The 22,225-nt window shown below is 46.8% G+C and overlaps 1 protein-coding gene across 2 annotated transcripts in view; it reads right to left on the reverse strand.

Annotated features, from left to right (window-relative positions):
* Positions 1-21,757, reverse strand: part of LOC144133416 (uncharacterized) — a 79,177-nt gene extending 57,420 nt beyond the window's left edge. For both annotated transcript variants that reach the window (XM_077666505.1, XM_077666504.1), the window contains exon 1: positions 21,466-21,757. In XM_077666505.1, coding sequence (XP_077522631.1) covers positions 21,466-21,608 — 143 coding nt within the window. In that variant the 5' untranslated portion in view covers positions 21,609-21,757. The remainder of the gene's footprint in view (positions 1-21,465) is intronic.
* Positions 21,758-22,225: the final 468 nt, after the last annotated feature.

Raw genomic sequence — 22,225 nt, forward strand, 5'->3', positions numbered from 1 at the left:
GTTGGCCGAGTCGCTTGCGTTAAGCATTATGCTCCGATTTTCACTAAACCGGAAAACTAATCAATTAATTCCACTAAACCGAATCTTTTTTCACCGGTTTCCTCTCGACCAGGGCATTGAGTTCCCGCAGTTGAAGTTGACCGATGTATAGATTGATTTTACGGTCCAGCAACTGATTGATTGATTGATTGATTGATTGATTGATTGATTGATTGATTGATTGATTGATTGATTGATTGATTGATTGATTGATTGATTGAATGAATGAATGAATGAATGAATGAATGAATGAATGACTGCTTGATTGAAGCTCATCTAGCTTATCCGCCCCTCTATCTGCTAACAAAAAACAATTCACAAGGGCAAATAATTGCGTTGTGTGTTCGCAATGCGATAGCATCAGAAGCTGTTGATGCCTTTATGAATAGTCTTGTAAAGTTTTCATCGTTTCATGGTCGTATGTTCGGACCCCTACATGCCTGTCTGCACACAATCTCTAGCTTCGGGTCCTCTAGCTGGTCAGATGCTTCCCCGAAGGTTTCTAGAGGCGATCATACGGACGCAATGAAGATGCATCGAAACGTGTAGTTGTCACTTACGGTTTAGAGACGTCACTTCGTCCCAGCCAATTGAAATTCTTCGGTCTGGTGACCTCACTTCCTTCCATCCAATGAGCGAATTTTATGACCGATGACGCATTCTGGCCCCATGAGGCTTCTAATGGCATCGCGATGAGACGTATTTTTGAACCGGCTTAAACTGGTCAGCCTCGCATTCTCCTTGTCCGAATAAGCCTCAACCTATCCAAAATAAAAACCATTCTATTCAATAAGCGCGCAAAACCTTTGTAACCGGTAGTTGCAAGCATGTCTCTTGACGAAGTTCAAACTTTCAATACTTCTTGGGTGGCATTGCAGGATCAGCAGACAAAAAAAAAAAGACGATTGTTTACCTTCCTTCAAGCTGAATATCCTAACCGTTATCGGCGCCTAAGCCCAGTGTCCACACACTCCACTCTAAATCAATCGCCGTTCAGTCTGCCGCCGTTTCGTACAAATATAGACGCTGCTCGCTCGGCGTTCAGCGATCCGTCGGAAGCAGATACCTGGATGTTTCAACCGTGTGACGCCGTGCGTATCACGTACGACAGAAGCTGTAAAAATGTCAGTAATTCTCGTTTGTGCTTGCAGACGTTTGTCAATTCCTCACGCTGCAACAGAAACGCGCTTTATTTTAATTATTTACCAAGAAAATGTGAAAGTCATAGATATAAGGTCACTGGAAAAGGTAAAAAATAGCAAAACGCCCCAAAATTATTTTTGTTCTTCTTGCTCTAGCAACAAGTGATAAAGCAATTGAAATTCTTCAATTCATTTCTTGTATGCGCGTAAATGTGTACGCGCAGTTTTATTAGTGTTAGTGGCACACGTGTAACTATAATTACCCGATCTTATTGACGCAGTAATCACAACTTTCACAATAAACCTGACAATTTTTCCATTTCTGCAGTGCAGGCAACACGAGATCGAAGTTCAAAATCTTTATCCGACGTTTTCTTTGTTGCGCATTAAAGAGCTAAATTCAGGCATGTGGCGGTATTGAAACGTGCTGATATGCAATTTTTGAGGATCTCATCTGCAGAGCAGAAAATAAATGGGTAGATTTTACAAGGCGTCCTCTCTATGGCTGCAAGGCTCAACACCATTGCTACCGAACACCACAACTGGATGTCACGTGACAGTGACAGCAGAATTCATCTGAAACCTGCTCCAGGGATTTCTAAAATTATGAAAAAAAAATGAAATGCTCAACAACGAAGCCTTACAGCCAGAACAACGCAAAGTGCGGAAAGAGAATGAAGTGGGCGGTATAGACACTGACCAATAATTCTCTCATAACAACCAAATATTTCATTAAAGCCGTTTCCCTGTCCTTTGGTTTGGTTTATGGGGGCTTAACGTCCCAAAGCGACTGAAGCTATGAGAGACGCCGTAGTGAAGGGCTCCGGAAATTTCGGCCACCTGGTGTTCTTTAACGTGCGCTGACATCGCACAGTACACGGGCCTCTAGAATTTTTCATTCATTGAAATTCGACCGCCGCGGCCGGGATCGAACTCGTGTCTTTCGGGACAGCAGCCGAGCGCCATAACAACTCAGCCACCGCGGCGGCTATTTCCCTGTTCCCTGTTCTCTGTTCTTTAGGAAGCATGAAACATTTCCCTTAAGTTTATGGAATCGTTCGAGTTAGGGAAAGTCTGTTTTTTTTTTTAATCTGGTTCGTCGAACGTTCTAAATGCAACAGTTCATCGTGCCTCAGGAGGCTTTAGAACGTCCGCTTTCAAACACAAGGCGCTACAAATCTCTTTTCACGGTGCATTACGGGGCTTCGAGTACGATGCAATCATGCTGCTCTTAAACCCGTTAACTCTTTTGCCCCGGCAGTTATCATAACAACGTTCTGCTTTGTTAAAAATGCGACTTCCTCCAGAATGTAATTTTCACATTCGTAGAGATCGCATGCCCCTCGACGAGCATCAAGTCGTCGCTCAAACACTCTCACACCAGCTTTGCAGAATGAACGAAAGACGCGACGTGTCGATTCCCAAAAGCATTACGCCAAAGCCTCGTTTTCAGCTGGGCACCTGTCCAAATATATACCTCCTTTCCACACACAACCCTTCGCTTCCATCAGCAGCGCATTAACGGTGCGCACCGACCCCTCAAACGAGTATTTCCCTCTCGGTTCCCAGACATCAAATTAAGGAATCAGGCGGGACTGAGGTGAAACCAGCGCTGCACGGACGGAGTGCGCGGGAAAATTAGGGAGGTTGGAAAAGAAGCGGGAAATGGGGATCTCCAGGAAGGCTAGAGGGAAGGTAGGGAAGGTTGGCAAAGAAGGAAGGGGTGGAGGGAGCTTCACTGAATCTACGTGATCCACGCATCCTCTCCCTAAATGTACTTCGCGGCAAAAGCGGGGCTGCTGGCGCCGGTTTGTGCTTTTCCCCTAATTACGCTGAATCCGTAGCCCCGGCCTTCCTTCCTGTACATATCCGCCGAAAGGTTTCGAACTGACTGCCCGCATGACTTCGAGCGAGCGGGACGGACGGAAGCCGATTCCGAAATGAATCCCGCTGCGGTGATTGTGCGTCCCTACCTCCCTAAATTTCACTCCCCAGTAAGGGACACCCCGCTCCCGTCGGTGTAAACGCTGTTTCTGGGGCTTAATCGACCATCGCCCGCCATCCTTACCGCAGCTTCCGGAGACTGCGGGTCTGCCGTGAGTCGCTACATAGCCTATATATATTCATCAGATTGTACATATACCGTGCTCCGAAGGTTTTGGGCGCGGCAGTACTTACGGGAGGAGGTATACGCGGATGGAAACCGTGGGAGCGGTCGACATCGTTAATTTCTGAACGTGCCAGGGCCCCTACGCTGATGAGAGCTATAGATCAGTTGCAGGAACTCTGTATCTTAAATCATTTTGACCTCAGACATTTGCTGACAGGAATCATCTTCTAGCAGAAATTTTAACTATATATAATGATTGGGAGCTTCGCGAAACATTTAGCTGATATATGAAGAAACATTTACAGGGGCGCCTAATTCCATTATGCGTTTTCGATGCGATCGCATTAGCAGCTGCTTTGTTTTTACCGGAAGTTACGACACTTCCAGCTTGGTTACGTAACTCCCCTTCAGCCAATCACCCAATGATAATGCTCCGGTCTGGTGACCTTACTTCGTTCCGGCCAATCAGCGAATTTAGCTCCGGTTACACAGGTTCTTCGAGGCAATGCTTCTAATTATCGCATTAACGCTATTGAAAGATGCACTAATTTGCACAGCGCACTGCAATTTTTCATTGTTGTCTTGTAGCCATTTGCCTTTCAGGTATGCCTGGCATTGTCGTAAAATAAACAAACAAATAAAACTAAGCCCGCTGTAACATGAGGACATCGGATAACTTCGGATGGAATGCGTAGCATCGTGTTCATATTTGGCGCCTGTTGCAGACGTGTTGTTCCAAGTAAATTATCCGGACGGTTGTCGCACTGTAACAGCAAAGGGTGCTGCGTCGGAGTACCCGGGTTCGAACCGGACCGCGGCGGCCGCGTTTCGATGGAGGCGAAACGCAAGAAGCGCCCGTGTGCTGTGCGATGTCAGTGCACGTTAAAGGTCCCCGTGTGGTCGAAATTATTACGGAGCCCTCCACTACGGCACCTCTTTCTTCCTTTCTTCTCTCACTCCCTCACTTATCTCTTCCCTTACGGCGCGGTTCAGGTGTCCACCCAGATATGTGAGACAGTTACTGCGTCATTTCCTTTCCTGAAAGCCATTTTTTTTCAAATGCCGCTGTTCGCCTCTTTCTGCGCCGTTCTGTGCCATTTCGCGCTTTCTATACCTAGGCTTTGTGGTGCGTGTCTGGCCCTTATAGTGACGGGTTCACCTCAAGTACGAGTATTTCATTCATTGGTTGTACACATCAGTCCTGTGACTTCTCCTTTCGTTCATGATTGATCGAACCTCTTAAGTTGGTCCACCGTTGGACCCACTTTTCTTACGTATATGCACGTTTTCTTACGTTTGTGCGAGAGTAACCGGCAATATCTATTTTTCAGTTGACCGCTGTTGCCACAACATGTTTCTTCATAGTGCAGACTACCTATGGGGCCTCCTTTAAATCATGTTGTCCTGCTGTTGTATTATACGACTTTCCCACCGAGTACTTTTTTTTTAGCTCTGAAGCTTCGAGATTCCGCTGTTTGTTTTGAAGCGTTGACCATGGCTCCTCCATCCATTTTCCTATAGCCATGCGACGCATATATGCGACTACATTCAGTTGGGTCTTCAACTATGCTCGTATGCGTCTTCGGCGTATTGCTAAGAGCTTGACTTTTTTTTTCAAGCGATGTTCATTGCCTCAGGGCACAAAAATTATGAAATGAGAGAGGAGTAAGATGCTTAAATGAATGAAAAAAGGTGGGCTGATCTGATGAAATCAAGAAGTGAACGATGATATGGGCCCTGTGTCCAGGCAATATAGGAATCCGGATTGTCCGGTGAAAGGCCCACTGCCGCCAGGTGCCGAATTCTCGGCTTCAGCGCCGGGCAAACCCACAACAGGTGGTGGATATCCGCCTCACAGTCTCTGATCTTGCAGACTGGGCACCCGGGGAGGGGATATAAATCTTTGAAATGCGGCACTTTTTGTCCGTCCCGCGTTGCCCTGTGCAGTCTCCAATAGGCTACCCAGCACTAAAATTATACATGCCTTTCTTTTGTTCCCTATTCACCGGTAGTAGCCATTAATATGCCGACCCGGCCGTCCAGTCCAAGGTAAATAAGCAAACACGGCAGCCTCCACGCATTTTAACGTGCCTGGTTGCACACTTCGTAAGGTGTTGGAATATTTATGGGTACTTGCTTTAGGGCAAGTTGCTTCATGTTGCAAAGTATACGGACCCAGGAAATACAGGGCGGATGTCCCTATGGATGGATCCGTACTGCGCCCAAGCAGCGGCACTGCTCTTTTGGGTTTCACCTACTTCATCTCTGGCCTTCAGATGGTTCCCCTCTGCTTTTTCACGTACACAAAGCAGTGTAAAATGATGGAAGCTGAAGCCGTTCGGTTGGAACAGCTTCTTTGTATCTTTTGTTTGGGCCATTGGATTTCCGTGTCCACGGTATACGAGAGCAGGCGATGGATATTGTTCATCAACTATTGACAATACATGCAATATTAACAACCAGGCAATAGTATAAGGCCGACAGAATCACCTGAGGGAATACTTTTTTGCTCAGTGGAATGCCCAGCGGAGCGATATCGCCTCACACTGAAAAGAACAACTCGAAATGACGCGGTATTAAAAAGGAAGAAATAGAACGGATAATCGCTGCGATATAAGGCACCTCTATTGAACGTCCTAATGAGCGCTTAGTTGTGTTTAGAAAGACGCTGCAGCAACAGCTTTCTAAGTTACTTGTCTCAGTATATAGCTACCGCATTCCGCCCTCAAAGGGAGCCTGAAAAGCATGACTTTTTCTACAGGGCAGACCTTGCCATGAAACGCTTCCTCGGCGTTACCATACTGCTAGCTCGACCACTGTGTCCATCTGGCGCAAGCACTGTGTATGCTGTAACAAGACATCTCTGCGCCTGCTCGCAACAGTCTAAAGAGGAGGTGCTTTTACACCTGCGCGTACCCAATACAAATGTCTATTGAACGCTCCCTGTGCACCGCAGCATTGCCTTCCGGACAGTTGAGTGCACTTGGCACAAGCACGATGGAAGCTGTAGCGGGTCCCCTCTGCACCTGCTCGCAATAGTCTAAAGAGGAGGTGCTTTGACACCTGCGCGCACCCAACAAAAAGGTCTCTTGAACTCTCCCTGTGCACTGCAACATTGCTTTTCGCACAAAACAGCAAGCGTTTTGACGTCTCCGTGTGCCCAACGGAAAGGTAAGCAGGGCTCTGAGTTGGGCCTGTTTTCGTAGTGCTGGTTGTGGTTAGGTTAGGTCATGGGGAAAGGAGAGGCGCGGTATAGTTGTTTCACCAGGACTTTGAACCGTGTCTTCACAGAAGGGATGAATGCAGTCCAAGAAAAAGAGGAGGTTAGAGACAAAGAAGTTCAGACATGTGCCTCAACTGGAATTCGACACCGCGGTGTCGCATCTCACCGTACGCCTGCACGTTGTTTCAGACGCTCCCGCGCGCTGCAGTAAGAGCAGTAAGTACGGTAAACACGTAGAGTAAGTAAAAACAGGTAGGTGGCCGCAGTTTGCCTCCGGTGACAAACAAGACGAGGCGCCGTTCCAGAGCGCACGTGAACCGACGACGTGCGCGTTCAAAGGGTAAGACTGACGCTGTCCACGTGATACACGAAGCGGTGGCCGCGAGGTCGCTATCGGCGCAGACCCCCATCGTGCGCGCGCCACTGAGTCAACACCGCACAATGCCCCCGCAGTGCGCAAACCGGGCGCGACGCTACAAAAAGGCGAGGTCACACGGCGCCTCGGCTACGTGCCCAATAGCGTCTGCGGTCGGCAGTTTGTGTTAACACCGTGTGTGTGTGTGTCCTCGTCGGAGGTCAGTAGTTCGACTCCCGGCCCAGGCGCGGCCTCGTCCGACACAATCAATAATGTAGAGTGGAAGATGCCGCCGCCGCACCCGTTAACGTGTAGCCTTGCATGTTCTGATTGCACAGGAAACGAATCAGCGGATAGGCTTCGCCAGGAGTATGGCGGTAGCTATGCGTAGGACGTCTCACAGCTACAGCCAGGCACAGAGTACGAACAGTGCCATTCTCTCAGCCCCAAGAGGTTGGACATCAGCGGTACATTGTCCTTGCTGACAAATGCTGGATATTAAATAAGATATGCTTGGTGCATGTCTACAGTGTGCCTCGTGTTTAGGCGCATTATGCAAGACAAATGCGAAGAATAAGACGTAGCAGATTTTTTAAGTTAAAAATCGTATCTTTAACTAGGGGCATGTTTCTTAGTGATTGCTGTAAGAGAAATCTTGATAACATGAAACAAGGCTGATCTCAACTGAAATTTGTTGGCCCCTGGTTTACACAACTTACATATGAATCAACAATGCTCCTGGTAAGCGTTAGTCATTAATATATAAATATCGATGCAAGAAAGTCCAATATTGCTGATAAGAGAGACCCTGTACGTTGAAACAACATCCCCGAATGATACCGAGTGGCCGCACTAATGATCGCAGCTGCAAGACCCTCACATTACTAAACACTAGATTCGAGTAAAGCGTTCGTGAAAAGTTTAGAGCCCAGGAGGCTTTGCTTCCTAGCCGCGTGGAAGGGATCTTGTAGCTCGAGTGGAAGTCCTAATTTTCGCAAGAGGATAAGAATTTCTCCTAGCTTCAAGATATTTGTAACCCTGGGGACGCGTAATTAGCCCCAGTGCACGGTTAGAAGCAAATCCACCCTCTGCTTTAAACTTTAGGCAAAGTAAGTACATCAGCAGAAAACTACTACTGGAAACTGACTCGCTCGCGGGCGCTCGACTACTGATCCGGAGTTCCCGGGTTCGAACCCGACCGCGGCGGCTGCGTTTTTTATGGAGGAAAAACGCTAAGGCGCCCGTGTGCTGTGCGATGTCAGTGCACGTTAAAGAACCCCAGGTGGTCGAAATTATTCCGGAGCCCTCCACTACGGCACCTCTTTCTTCCTTCTTTAACTCCCTCCTTTATCCCTTCCCTTGCGGCGCGGTTCAGGTGTCCAACGATATATGAGACAGATACTACGCCATTTCCTTTCCCCCCAAAACCAATTATTATTATTATTAAACTGACTCGCACTTTCACTTATCTCCGAACGATGCCATGTGTTATCCGACAACGGCTGCGCACAATTTTGCTTAGTCATGAAGACAGCAGAACAGGAAAACATGCAGCACAGAACTAAACTCAGTTCAAAATTTGGGCCTCATTTATTTCGGGTCATTTTCAAAATCGTAGCTAGGCGGATGACACTAAACAGATTCTAGTACCGTGCACTTAATTCTTTCGTTTTTCCACTAACTACAACGCGTCCAGAAATTGTACGAAGGGGTACGAAACTTCCACGTAGACCTTTGCAATGAACACAGTCTGTTGGGCGAGTAGATGCATTGCAAACACGTACAAGCGCACAAAAAAAACACAAACACACAAAGAAAAGGACTGAGACACCACGAGCGCTCAGTGTCTTTCTTCGTGTGTTTGTGTTTTCTGTGCGCTTGTACGTGTTTGCTTTGCAATGAACTCCCTGGGCGTCTCTATACTGCTCGCTGTAGCGCTGTGCGCACCTGTTGCGTGCACCTGCTATCGAAAGCTCTCCGCACCATTTCGTAACAGTCCAAATAGCAGGTGTTTTGACATCTGAGTGTAGCCGTTGGGAAAGTCAATAGTATGTGTCAGCGACCAAGCCGTAATCGCCAGACTGCCGCTCCAGTGGGGGCGTCTTGCACATCACCTTGCTTCGCATGTCGGAAACGGACAGGAGTAAGGTCCGACCACCCGCCCGCCGACCCGCCTGATGACGCACGCTCAATCGGGGTGCGCGTATCAATTGCCGGCACAATTAGGGGGAACCACCTGGGAGTGCGGTCACAGAGAGGGGTCGGTTTTGAGGCGCAGAAAGATGGAGGCGGGGGGTGGGCAGACGAGTATAATTTAACCAGAGTAAGAGAGAGGGGTAGAGAGGAGGGCCGTTCCGAACAGATTTGCACCGGTAGCCGCGGTTTCCTGATCGATCGGGCCCCGGTCTAATGAGACACCGGTTTCGTTCTCCCGCATCGTTTCATTTGCCGCCCGGCACGCAGCCTTCTGGACACGCATTTCTTTGTAATACATCTATCCTTCAATTTGGCATTCCTTGGAATGAAAAGTTTTGCATGTATACCACCCAACGCGGGTAAAGTATGTGTGGCAGGGACTTCTTCATGTTTAGGGAATTTTATAAAACTCAAGAAAGGCGGCGGGTGTTAAGCCAGAACTAACAGACATATTTGAGTAATTTAGAAAATGATATTTCTTTGCGAAAAAAGTTCATTACTTATATTTAACCTGACAGTAAACGATAACACATAAAAACGTGTTGCTAAAAGCTAATTCGCGATGTATTGTGCCTGCTTTTTCATCTCAATTTATTTATTTTAGATCACCAGCCTTTAGGAAGCACCAGTATTTAGTAAGTCTTAATAGGCTACGATATCAAAGAAAGAAGACTCTTTCGTTGCGGAGACAGACTACGTTCAAGCACGAAATGCATTGCAGGAAGTGCATAGTGCATTCTAGTGCAGCCGCTTCTCTCTCTTTCTCTCGGGCTGGACAGTGCGTTCTGCATTACTCGTTTCCTTTACTGTTTTACGAGCCATACCACTCTCCTGCTTTTCGTCAGGCTCCTTCAGCCTCATTGGCTGCCTTCTCACCTTCATGTATGAAGAAAAAAAAAAGGAACGCCGACCAGAAGGTTGTTGTTTAAAACGAAGACGTTTCGGCTTCCATACGGAAGCCTTGATCACTCTGGATCCGTATGGAAGCCGAAACGTCTTCGTTTTAAACAACAACCTTTTGGTCGGCGTTCCTTTTTTTTTCTTCATACATGAATCTTCTACCCGACCAGACGAGTTTTCGTCAGACTTTAGATTCTTTCTCCCCTTCGTGTGCGGCTGCATAAAGGAGTCAATGGTGACATATGCGAGACTAGGCGGCAAACAATGGCGACATTGGCGACATGGGCAACACAGACGACATAGGAGACATGGGCGACGTATGCAACATACGGCACATAGGTGACATAGGCGATGAAGGTATCGAGATTTATCTGCTGCATAGCATGGCCACTGCAGCAGCGCTGTTGACGACAAGCATTTGGAAGCGCAGAACGAGGGGGCATCACGGTATGAGCAAGGCCCGGGAGGGAAAGTCTGAAAACGTTAGACCATCTTCCGACAAGAGAACTCGAGGCGTTATAAAGCTCCCCTGGAACTACTCTAAATGGTCACTCGAATACCTCGGTGCAGCCAGTGCAAAGAGTGACCGCGCACGCCGGCAACGCACATGCTTGGTGCGTGCTCGCGGAGATCTCGTCAACAGGAGCGAGTCGCGGCAGATAAAAGGAACAAGACGGCGAGGACGTCCTCCCGCAGGCCAGATCCACGAGGAACGAGAGAATGACGCCGGTTAGAAAATGAAAGAAACTAGAGAAAAGAATGGAGGCAGCACCCGGAGAGACGATAAGCGTGCGCTTGCTTCTCTTCTTCCATTGTGTTCGGGTCGGGTCGGCAAACCCCGGTGAAGGTACGGGAGGTCGGGAAGAGGAGAGAAGGCGAGTGGGGCCAGGGGGGCCAGGGGGGCCCCTGATTTCTGCTGTGAGAAAAAACACATTGGCGTCTTAGCAGAGCTCTGGAAGACCAAAGCGCACGAAGATTTGGAACACGAAGATACGCAGCCAGTGCTTTCTCGTTTATATGGTATGGTATGGTATGGTATGGTATGGTATGGTATGGTATGGTATGGTATGGTATGGTTTGGTATGGTATGGTATGGTATGGTATGGTATGGTGTGATATGGTATGGTATGGTATTTACTAGGGTAAGGGTTTGGGCTAGCTGGTAATTCATGATTAAATATCGTGTGCCCGCTATCGTCTTTGTGTTTGTCCGTTTTAAGTTGCGCATGAGGGCGTCTAGCCCTACAGACAGAATAGAACAAGCAGAGCTATCGAAGTTAATAAAATTAGCGCATGGTAGCCGACATAAGGGAGTTTAATATGGAAAGAATCAAGCATGCTCTAAAAAACGGAAGTAGCCTAAAAGCGGTGAAGAGGAAACTAAGCATAGGGAAAAACCAGATGTATGCGTTAAGAGACAAGGAGGGCAATGTCATTAGCATAATGGATAAGATAGTTAAAGTAGCCGAAGAGTTCTACGCAAATCTATACAGTAGCCAATGCAGTTAGAAAATTAATGATGAGGACAGTAGCGCACAGCAATGCGTCATCCTGCCAGTAACGAAAGAGGAAATAAAGAAAGACTTAGGAGCAATGCAAAGGAGAAAAGCAGCTGGGGAGGATCAAGTAACCGTAGATCTTTTGAAAGACGGAGGGGGGATTCTGCTAGAAAATCTAGCCCCCCTGTATACACAATGCCTTATAACCTCGACCGTACCAGAAGCTTGGAAGAACGCAAATATAATGTTAATTCATAAAAGAGGAGACGCCATACCTGAACAATTACAGACCGATCAGCTTACTGCCCGTTGCCTACAAAGTATTTACTAAGGTAATCGCTAATAGAGTCAGGGCAACCTTAGACTTTAATGAACCAAATGATCAGGTAGGCTTTGGTAAAAGATATTCCACAATGAATCATATCCACACAATCAATCAGATGATACAGAAATGCGCAGAATATGACCAACCTCTATGTATAGCCTTTATTGATTACGAGAAAGCATTCGACTCAGTGGAAACCTCAGGAGTCATACAGGCATGACGTAATCAGTGTTTATAAGAGCCTTATGTCAAAATACTGGAAGATATATATAGGAACTGTACAGCTACCATAGTCCCCCATAAAGTCGCAAAAAAATTCCAACAAGGAATGGCGTCAGGCAAGGGGACACGATCTCGCCAATGGTATTCACCGGCTGTTTACAGGAGGTATTCCGAGGCCTGAATTGGCAACAGTTGGGGATAAGAGTTAATGGAGAATACCTAAATAATCTGCGATTCGCTGATGCATTGTCTTGCTGAGTCACTCAGGAGATGAACTGCAAATCATGATGAATGAGTTAGGTTGGCAGACCAGTACGGTGGGTCTAAAAATTAACATACAGAAAACCAAAGTAATGTTCAACAGTCTAGCAAGGGAACAACAGTTCACAATTGGCAATGGGGTGCTGGAAGTGGTAAAGGAATCCGTCTACTTAGGGCAGGTAGCGACAGCTGATCCGCATCTTGAAATGGAAGTAACTAGAAGGATAAGAATGGGGTGGAGCGCATATGGCAGGTTCTCTCAGATCATGAATGGCAGGTTACCAATATCCCTCAAGAGAAAAGCATACAACAGCTTTATCTTACCGGTCCTCACCTACGGGGTAGAAACGTGGAGGCTAACTAAAAGGGTTCAGCTTAAGTTAAGGACAACACAGCAAGCCATGGAAAGGAAAATGATGGGTGTAACGTTAAGAGACCGGAAGCGGGCAGAGTGGTTGAGGGAACAAACGCGGGTTAATGACATCCTAGTCGAAATCAAGAGGAAGAAATGGGCTTGGGCCGGGCGTGTAATGCGAAGGCAGTATAACCACTGGTCCATAATGGTAACGGAGTGGATTCCAAGAGAAGACAAGTGTAGCAGGGGGCGGCAGAAGGTTAGGTTGGCGGATGAGATTAAGAAGTTTGCGGGGGATAGGGTGGCCGCAGCTGGAAAAGAACAGGTTTAAATGGAGAGACATGAGAGAGGCCTTTGCCCTGCAGTGGGTGTAGTTAGGCTTATGATGATGATGAAGTTGCGCCCTATATATTTTTAATCATAGTATGTTATGGTAGGGTATGGTTTTGGTATGGTATGGTATGGTATGGTATGATACGATATAGTTTTGACATGTTATGTTATGGTATGATATATGATATGGTATGTCATGGCAGGGAACGGTAAGGTATGGTTTTGTATGGTCTGGTATGGTATACGTTGTGTTAAGTATGGTACGTATGGTAGGCACCGTAGCTATGGTAGGTATGAAACTGGATTGCGTAGCATGGTAAGGTATATGGTATGGTATGGAATTGTATGGTATGGTATGGTATCGTACCGTATGGTATGGTATGTATGGCAGCCATGATAGGTATGGTAAGTATTAAACTGCATGGCGTAGCATGGTAAGGTATATAGTATGGTATGGTATGCATTGCATGGTAAGGTATATAGCATGGTAAAATGTATGGTATGATATGGTATGGTATGGCATTTCGTGGCGTGCCATAACATGGTATTATCTGGTGTGCTATGGAGTGGTATCAAGTGACATAGAATTACATGCTAAGGATGGCATGGTAAGTATGGTATCGATGCTCGGTTTAACATCCCGATTCTTCAGTGGCATGGTAGAGGCTGGGAGCCGCCGTAGTGGTGGGCTCCGGATTAGTTTCAACCTTAAAAGATGCTAAAAAAACTAGTAAATTTTTGTTTCATACCCTCCTATGTCTCGACCGCCTGGTGTTCTCCAACCTGCACCGACATCAACCATCACACGGGTGGTCCTTAATTAGCCCCCATCGACGTGAAGCCTCCTAAGCTGGGAGCTGGCACTTCGACCATGATATCAGCAGCCGTATGCGCTAGTCCCCAAGCAAATAAGACATAAGACATCCCGGAAGGCACAATACTTCTCGGTGGTGGGCCGGTTGGTGCATTTAGAGGTTGCTAAAATGTGCGTGAGCACATAAAGAGCGTGGTTCACTAACCTGATAAACTGCAAGGTAAGTGGCGCGCACTAAAGGCACCTTGTTACATTAATAAATAAAAGATAACTATGCAGAGACTGCCGACTGATCTGCATGGTGTCTGCGTTGAGTCAGTTGCTTTAGTCTCTCTTGTACTCTCGGTGCTTTTCCAAGCAATTTGTCTAAGATTCTGTGAGTATTTTTCATTTCCCTCTAGTTGCTGCTCCCATTCCGCATTTCATCGGAAATGGCCAAAAGGAATAGAGAGAGAGAGAGAGACGAAATTATTTGCGTCCGTGTTTTTTTTTCACAATGGTAATCAAGTAAAAAAAATTGTCGGTGGTTTAGCTCTGGTTAAACCTGGAGTGACGCGATAGCTACAGCTGGCCGGGTGGAACTTGGTCACGTGACCAACCACGTAACCAGCCACGGCGGCGCGCCGCGGGCAGCTGCTCCGCACCACGTGACCAACCACGTGACAGCATGGGGGCACAGCCACAGGGTGGCAGCGCCGCCACAAGGTATGGGTGGCGCCACGCTCATGGCTCGAAAAGCTACCATAATGTAGCTATCGCTACAGAATGACTATAATCCGCCGCGTTGGGTTCGCCTATGCCATTTGAGTAATTTGTCATTAAATTTCTTCTCTCACGCTGTTTCACTTTTCGTTTCGACATCCGAACGGTGGCTATGACGTCAAAGTTCACTTCAGATTAGGTGAGAAATACACAAACCGATACCATATTTGATTGTTCATTCTTGTTATCTCATTTTTTCGAAGAGGCTTTGTTAAGAGCTAGAGTAAACGAAAACGCTGAAATTAGAAAAATATAAAATACATTTGAATGCAAATTATCCGCCATGCGTAAACGAATACCATTAGATGGTTTATGTATATTAATGTAATGTATATTGCCTAAATACTCCCTTAATGTGTCACCAAAGCACCGACATTTCATTTTTCTTTGCAAAAAAAAAAACCGCTTCGGTGGCTCACTGGCTAGGGCGCTCGGCTACTGATCCCGAGTTCCCGGGTTCGAACCCGACCGCGGCGGCTGCGTTTTTATGGAGGAAAAACGCTAAGGCGCCCGTGTGCTGTGCGATGTCAGTGCACGTTAAAGATCCCCAGGTGGTCGAAATTATTCCGGAGCCCTACACTACGGCACCTCTTTCTTCCTTTCTTCTTGCACTCCCTCCTTTATCTCTTCCCTTGCGGCGTAGTTCAGGTGTCAGCCGATATGTGAGAAAGATACTGCGCCATTTCCTTTCCCGAAAAACTAATTTACATTTTCATTTTCAATTGTTTCTGTGTTCGAACCCGACCGCGGCGGCCGCGTTTCGATGGAGGCGAAACGCATAAGGCGCCCATGTTCTATGCGATGTCAGTGCACGTTAAATATCCCCAGGTGGTCGAAATTATTCCGGAGCCCTCCACTACGGCACCTTTTTCTTTCTTTCTCCTTTCACTCCCTCTTTTATCTCTTCTCTTACGGCGCGGTTCAGGTGTCCGCCGATATGTGTGCGCCATTTCCTGTTCCCAAAAACCAATTTTCATTTGTTTGCAAAAATAGCGTTTCATCATCATCAAACAAAAACTACCGGTCCCGTTCGACTACAAACATACGTCACAGACTCTTCGCCCCACTTTGGCGAATCAGGACGCGCCGTCAGCGGTCACCGTTTACACAGGCCTAAACGCCAGAGTGGGTATACACACCACATGGAGCATGGAACTGATGCCAAGTTTATATATATATATATATATATATATATATATATATATATATATATATATATATATATATATATATATATATATATATATATATATATATATATATATATATCCAAACACTTCCTCGCCAAGCGCCGGAAAGGGAAGTGCTGCAGTCTCGTAACGAGGTGTCCAAAAACCCTCCTCGTCGAGTGCTGAAGGACCAGTCTTTTTCTTGCTTTTAGTAAACAACATGTCCGCTTATCTGCGTGGCCTGTTGAATGGAGAAGAGCGTGATTGGAGGGGGCCCTCGTTTTCCCGACGTGCTTGAAGCGTGGAGACAACAACTGCGGATTATCTCACTCGTTGCCTGCCAGGTGAGAATGCTTGACGCCGCGTGAAGAACGTGCTGAGAACATCCGCAACTGCGACACGGACAGGGTGCACGAAGATACGCGGGGGAGTCTTTTGTTCTCTGTTCGAAGGAGGTGCTTGTTAACCCTCACGGGCGGTGTTTCCACTTCCTTCTGAGTGTTTCTCGATAGCAAACGCCTCGGCGATACGCGCATGTTTATTACAGCAACACTAATGACTGGACGAGTTGGTACTGAATCATCTTAAATCCAGGCAAGAGACGCAACACGGCAGAAAAGAAGAACCCAAGACAAGGCTGGACGCACTGGAAACAACCCAAGGAACTACAAATGAACTTCAACAATGTTGACGACTGGGCGAGTTTCGGCCTTGTCTTTTGTCTTTCCTTCCTCTTGTGTTCCGTCTTTTGGCTGCTTTTCAGATGATTCAGTACCAACCCACCCAGTCAGTCGTCAGGCTTGTTGAAATTCATTTCTAGTTCCTTGGGCTCTTATCAGTGTGTCCAGGCTTGTCTTGTTTCCTTTTCTCCTGTGTTGAGTCGTTTGGTTGGCTTTAACAGGACTTATTACAGCGCTTGCTGTATAGATAAAGGTTGAGTCACTTTCAAACCGTTCGGCGTCGGATTTACTCTTACGTCACAAGGTCACGGCATGCGTCACGGCTCAGACAATCTGTACAGTGGCTTAAAAGATAGGGCGCCCAAAAACGTACAAGGATGAAGAACTTCGCGGACTTCGCCGTGAACGCGACACCAAGTAACGATTGCGAGAAGATGCGAACTTGGCAAAATGCGGCCAAAAGTAAACTGAGCGTGGCATTGCCTTGTAAGATTTTTCACGCATTGTCTAATCGAAATCGCCAGCAATGGTGTGTGCATGCTGGCAGAGAACGCCAGTGGGCTTTGTCACGAACGTAAAATGTATCTTCATTTCCCGTAAGGTTTGGTTTATGGAGGTTTAACATCCCAAAGCGACTTAGGCTCTAAGGGACGCCGCAGTGAAGGACTCGGGAAATTTCGGCCAACGGGGGTTCTCTAAAGTGCACTAGTTACATCGCACAGTACACGGGCCTCTATAATATAGCCTCCATCGAAATTTGATTTTTTTTTCTTCGAAATTTGGTTCGATCATGGCCGCGGCCACGATCGAACCCGCCTCTTCTGGGACATCAGTCCAGCAACATAACCACTGAGCCACCGCGGCGGCATTTCTCATAAGGAAGGCGTGGTTGCTCTGATAACGGAATCGCATGCTCAGTTTACTTGTTTCCGCACCTCTACATGTCTAAGTATGGGGAAGTATTTGATTTCGTTATACAGCTTATTTCCGTGACGTCAGTTGGGTGGTGCCCCTGTGCAGGCAACCATTGCGCGCAACAAAATGGCGGTCGCATCGCGTCGCAACCACACGAACAAGGCAATCCTGCTGTACAGCAAATACGATAATGACCTCCGTTACAAGGTGTAGCAGACGTGACTTTTGTCAGCGCCCTTCGACACACATGTTAGAGAAGCGGGGTGCGCTGCCTCCTCCTAATCTTCCTTTGTGCAGCGTCCTTTGGGCCCGTGAGTGCCTCTCATTTGGAGATTTCAATTTTGCAACTCACAACAAATAGGCAGCTGGGGTGTACAGGGTTGTCACTCAGGAGCCTCCTGCCGTCCGCTAAATCTGGTAGTAAATAAGATTTGTACGTTGAAAAATAAGCCTAACAGGCTTACTTTAAATAAATAATGCAGAAATTTTCTAAGCATATATACCAGCTTTCTTTTTCTTTTTTTATTTATTTGAACCTCAAGGGCCCCTGACGGGACATTACATGAGGAGTGGGCGCAAGAACAGCGGTTAACAATGAATGTTACATGGAAATCAAGACGATGACATGGCTACCTCGATGGCAGTCTTAAAATGGGCTGGATCAGGGATTAGTGCTAAGTCGGAGGGAAGGTCATTCCAGTCGCGAGCTGTGTGAACAAAAATGATTTCTGAAAAGTAGTAGTGTGGGCACGATGCGGGATGACGCTTTTTGTATGGCCTGTGCGGAGTGTTCGACGTACTGGTAGATTGAGCTTGCTGTCACGGGGTGAACAATGGAAAAAGCTGTGGTAAAGGCAGAGACGTGAAATTCGGCGACGGGAAGCGGAAGAAGGAAGTTTTAGTTGGAACTTCAAGGCGGATATGCTAGAGTATCGCGAGTAATTTGAAAGGATAAAGCAAGTGGCCCGATTCTGAACAGATTCAAGGGCTGAGGTAAGGTTAGACTGATGGAGGTCAAATATTGCGCAAGCGTATTCAAGTTTAGGTCGCACAAATGTTTTATAAGCTAGTAATTTTCAGCCTGCTATAATGGAGGGGTCAGTGACAACGATGGGACAGAAAGGCGGAACTTTGATCTTTAATTTTCATTTTCTGGACACAGCAGCGATGGATACCTGTTGTTACTTCCTGTAGCGTGGGCGTTCAGTGCGTCAAGAATGGTTCATGACGTGTGCGAAAAGAAAGATGAATATACTGGATTAAGAAGTGCCATGGCCCAGCATTCAGAGTCGCTTGCTCTTGTGATCCAAAATATGATTCACACACTTCAAGATGCTTCCTTACAAAGGGTATGTAGGGGCCGCTTTCGTTTCAGTCCGCTTACTCTAAGTGCAGGATAAAATCATCCCGGAACTGTACTGGAGCTCCCAAAAGAGTGGTTGACTGGAGGACCTGGTAATATATAAAACCACCTTTAAAATGATAAAATAAACTTGATGTGGTTTGAAAGGGCACATATTTTTCTCTATCAGTACTGATTGTAATTTCGCCTTTTTTTTAGAATGCCGGAGACCTCCACTACGGCACGTCTTCTTCCTTTCTTCTTTCACTCCCTCCTTTATCCCTTCCCTTACGGCGCGGTTCAGGTGTCCAACGATATATGAGACAGATACTGCGCCATTTCCTTTCCCCAAAAAACCAATTATATAAATTATAGTTTTTAGAAAACTTGGCGGGCCTTTTCTGTAATTTACTAATAATAATAATAATTGGTTTTGGGGGGGGGGGGAATGGCGCAGTATCTGTCTCTTATATCGTTGGACACCTGAACCGCGCCGTAAGGGAAGGGTAAAGGAGGGAGTGAAAGAAGAAAGGAAGAGAGAGGTGCCGTAGTGGAGGGCTCCGGAATAATTTCGACCACCTAGGGATCTTTAACGTGCACTGACATCGCACAGCACACGGGCGCCTTAGCGTTTTTCCTCCATAAAAACGCAGCCGCCGCGGTCGGGTTCGACCCCGGAAACTCCGGATCAGTAGTCAAGCGCCCTGACCACTGAGCCACCGCGGCGGGGCCTGTAATTTACTACAGAATGCATTTTTACGACTTATGTTGCTTTGAACGCAAAAATTTGTTTGTTTGTGTGTTTTTTGGCTACGTACATGAAATATGTGAGAAGTCACAAGTCACGTAATCTTTTTCTTGGCTCTTCTTAGCACGAGCAGTACAGAGCCTACGTAATCGTATTTAGGGCTACCCTTGTGAGAAGAAATGCTTTCACCGTGAGAAAAAGTAAAACCACGGGATTTAATGGCCCCAACAGGGATACAGAAACGTGTATGGATGTTTATATCTTACAGGATGACAACGCAGAAAGTGAAGAAACTGATGCTAAGCTCCAAACCAAGATGTGATCTACCCGCATGCTTACTTGCGACGCTTAGGCGAGCAGAACCATGTCTTCCTGCTAGTTGCCTTCTTGTCAGAAGTACTTCATTCGATTGCGATAAATTCCCGTGTATTTCTTGCTTCTGACACGGTGTTCCCTCTATCGCTCACATAAAGAACTATGGAAGCGGCGGATGGTTCTCAAGAACTAATTTTTGATATCTCAAAGTTGAAAACATGACCGTCGGCAGGAATCCAGAAGGAGTAGCATACGCATCGCGTTGTTGTCGTAATAACTGCAGCATTGCAACTGCCGCTGAACCGTTGCTGACGCCAGAACTTAACATCTGTTTCTCTTGGTGCTATAGGACTTGTTCGTGTTGGCATTGGCTTATTGCGGTTAGAAACAATTGAAGGGTTAAGCCATTTAGCCTCTTTTTGAGAAGTCCGCGAAATTCAAGGAATCAAACCTGCGTAGGCTGTAGGTAGATCGGGCGAATTTCTTTTTTGCCCTACCGTTTAAAATGATTATGTTACAGATTATTTAATTTGTCTTCTCTGCAGAGCAACTAAGGGGTCAAGGATGGTACGATTACTTTTTCGGCTGCGGTCAAACACACCCTGCCATGCGTCGTTGTATTCAGCAACCAACGCTCGGCGGGCTTCGTCTTCAATGAATTTGGTGTTCTACCTTCGAAGCCAGCGTTTATGCTTTGGAAATGCACGAGTGCCGCAGATGACGTCCCCATGTCCCCTCAACCCTCCCCCGCCCCCCTTCCACCCACTTGACACCGAGCGCTGCGGAGAAGCTTGAGGGCCATAGCAATTTTAATCGGTGATTGCATCAACATTTCGGATGTTAGCCCGAAAGAACTTCGGATGCTTTATCATCAAGTTGCACACATTCAACCCCTTTAAGCAGGTGAAGACGGCAACCTGAGGGAGGACGCTGCCAGGCCCGTAGACTCTTTACAAGGAAGTAGAGAATTCCAATCTGCGCCGGTGTGTGTCTGAGATCGAGGAGCGGCGTCTCAAAACGCAAAAAAAAAATTCTTGGCTGATCCACACACCATACCTTCTTATTAGCCGGCCTCTGGTTTCCGAAGTTTTCTTTAGGGACAAATGTAACGCACTCAACAGCTTCAGTGTCAACCGAAAAATACAACATCTATCTATACCTAGCAATAGTAAGCTGATAGAGCTGAAAACGCTTTTACTGACCACAGTACGTCGAATACATAATACCACGTGTGTCGCATGCTGATGACTCACATGACGACGAAGTTTCTGTTGTAATAATTGGTTTTGGGGGAATGGAAATGGCGCAGTATCTGTCTCATATATCTTTGGACCCCTGAACCACGCCGTAAGGGAAGGGATAAAGGAGGGAGTGAAAGAAAGAAAGAGGTGCCGTAGTTGAGGGCTCCGGAATAATTTCAACCACCTGGGGATCTTTAACGTGCACTCACATCGCGCAGCACACGGGCGCCTTAGCGTTTCGCTTCCATAAAAACGCAGCCGCCGTGGTCGGGTTCGAACCCGGGAAGTTCGGATCAGCAGCCGAACGCATTACCCAGTGAGACACCGCGGCGGGTAAGTTTCAGTTCTGATGCACAGCATTCAGAGGAGTTTGCGTTACTTCATTAGGTGTAAAAATATCCTCTTTCCGCTTTGTTACGGTACCTGTATATATACCTGAGTTGCTCTAAGGTACTGCTCTAAGGAACGAAGCCGGCATCTTCTTTCTCGTTATTTAACGCTTTTAACTTTCCCACTCACCGGTAATCAAGGGTGTCGTCCAGGAGCTGAGAGTCCTGACCACTACCGCAAGGTCCCGGCTGAAGGCCCATGGTGTCGGGAATGTAGGTGCAGTCTGACCAGCGGTCGCCATACATCATCGTCGAAACAGGACCCAGTTCCATGGATCAAAGCGGCTTCGGGCTTCTCCCAAGAAACTTGCAGAATTCGAAGATTTGACGCACAGTGTTCCACAGGACGTAACGTTATACACAATGTATCGCCACTGTCCCGGCAAACTTGGTCGGGAAATAGAGATGATCGATAAATCTTGATGTAACCGTTTAGTTCGTATTAGCTGAAGTTTGAATAATGGAGCTAGAACGCTTCTTTAGGCTTGAAAATATCCAAGTCCAAGGCACTGTGTCCAAGAAATTATGGTACACTACAATGGGTTCACAATGTCCAGAATGGGCGATGACTTGTTCGAGCTGACAAATGCAAGCAGAAGACGCTGCTTCTGAAATGCACCCGAATTGAAAGTATTGTTGATAATAACCCGGTTTAAAGAACAGTGAATTTCTAGTTCTTGAAACGAAAATGGTTTGGTCACCAACATAGAATCCTCGTTGTGAGTTCTTCGTCTGGCTTGATGACAACACGGAGAAAAATTCTCACATCGAAGTAAATACGGTGGGTGCCACTTCAAACAACACAATGAATATAAGAGGAAGCTTGCGGTGTTTTGAAGGTTGAAGGAACAGAACATTCGCTGCGTTTGAAATGCTTCCCACAGTGCTGT

Source organism: Amblyomma americanum, chromosome 5 (assembly GCF_052857255.1).
Source record: "Amblyomma americanum isolate KBUSLIRL-KWMA chromosome 5, ASM5285725v1, whole genome shotgun sequence".
Taxonomy (NCBI): Eukaryota; Metazoa; Arthropoda; class Arachnida; order Ixodida; family Ixodidae; genus Amblyomma; species Amblyomma americanum.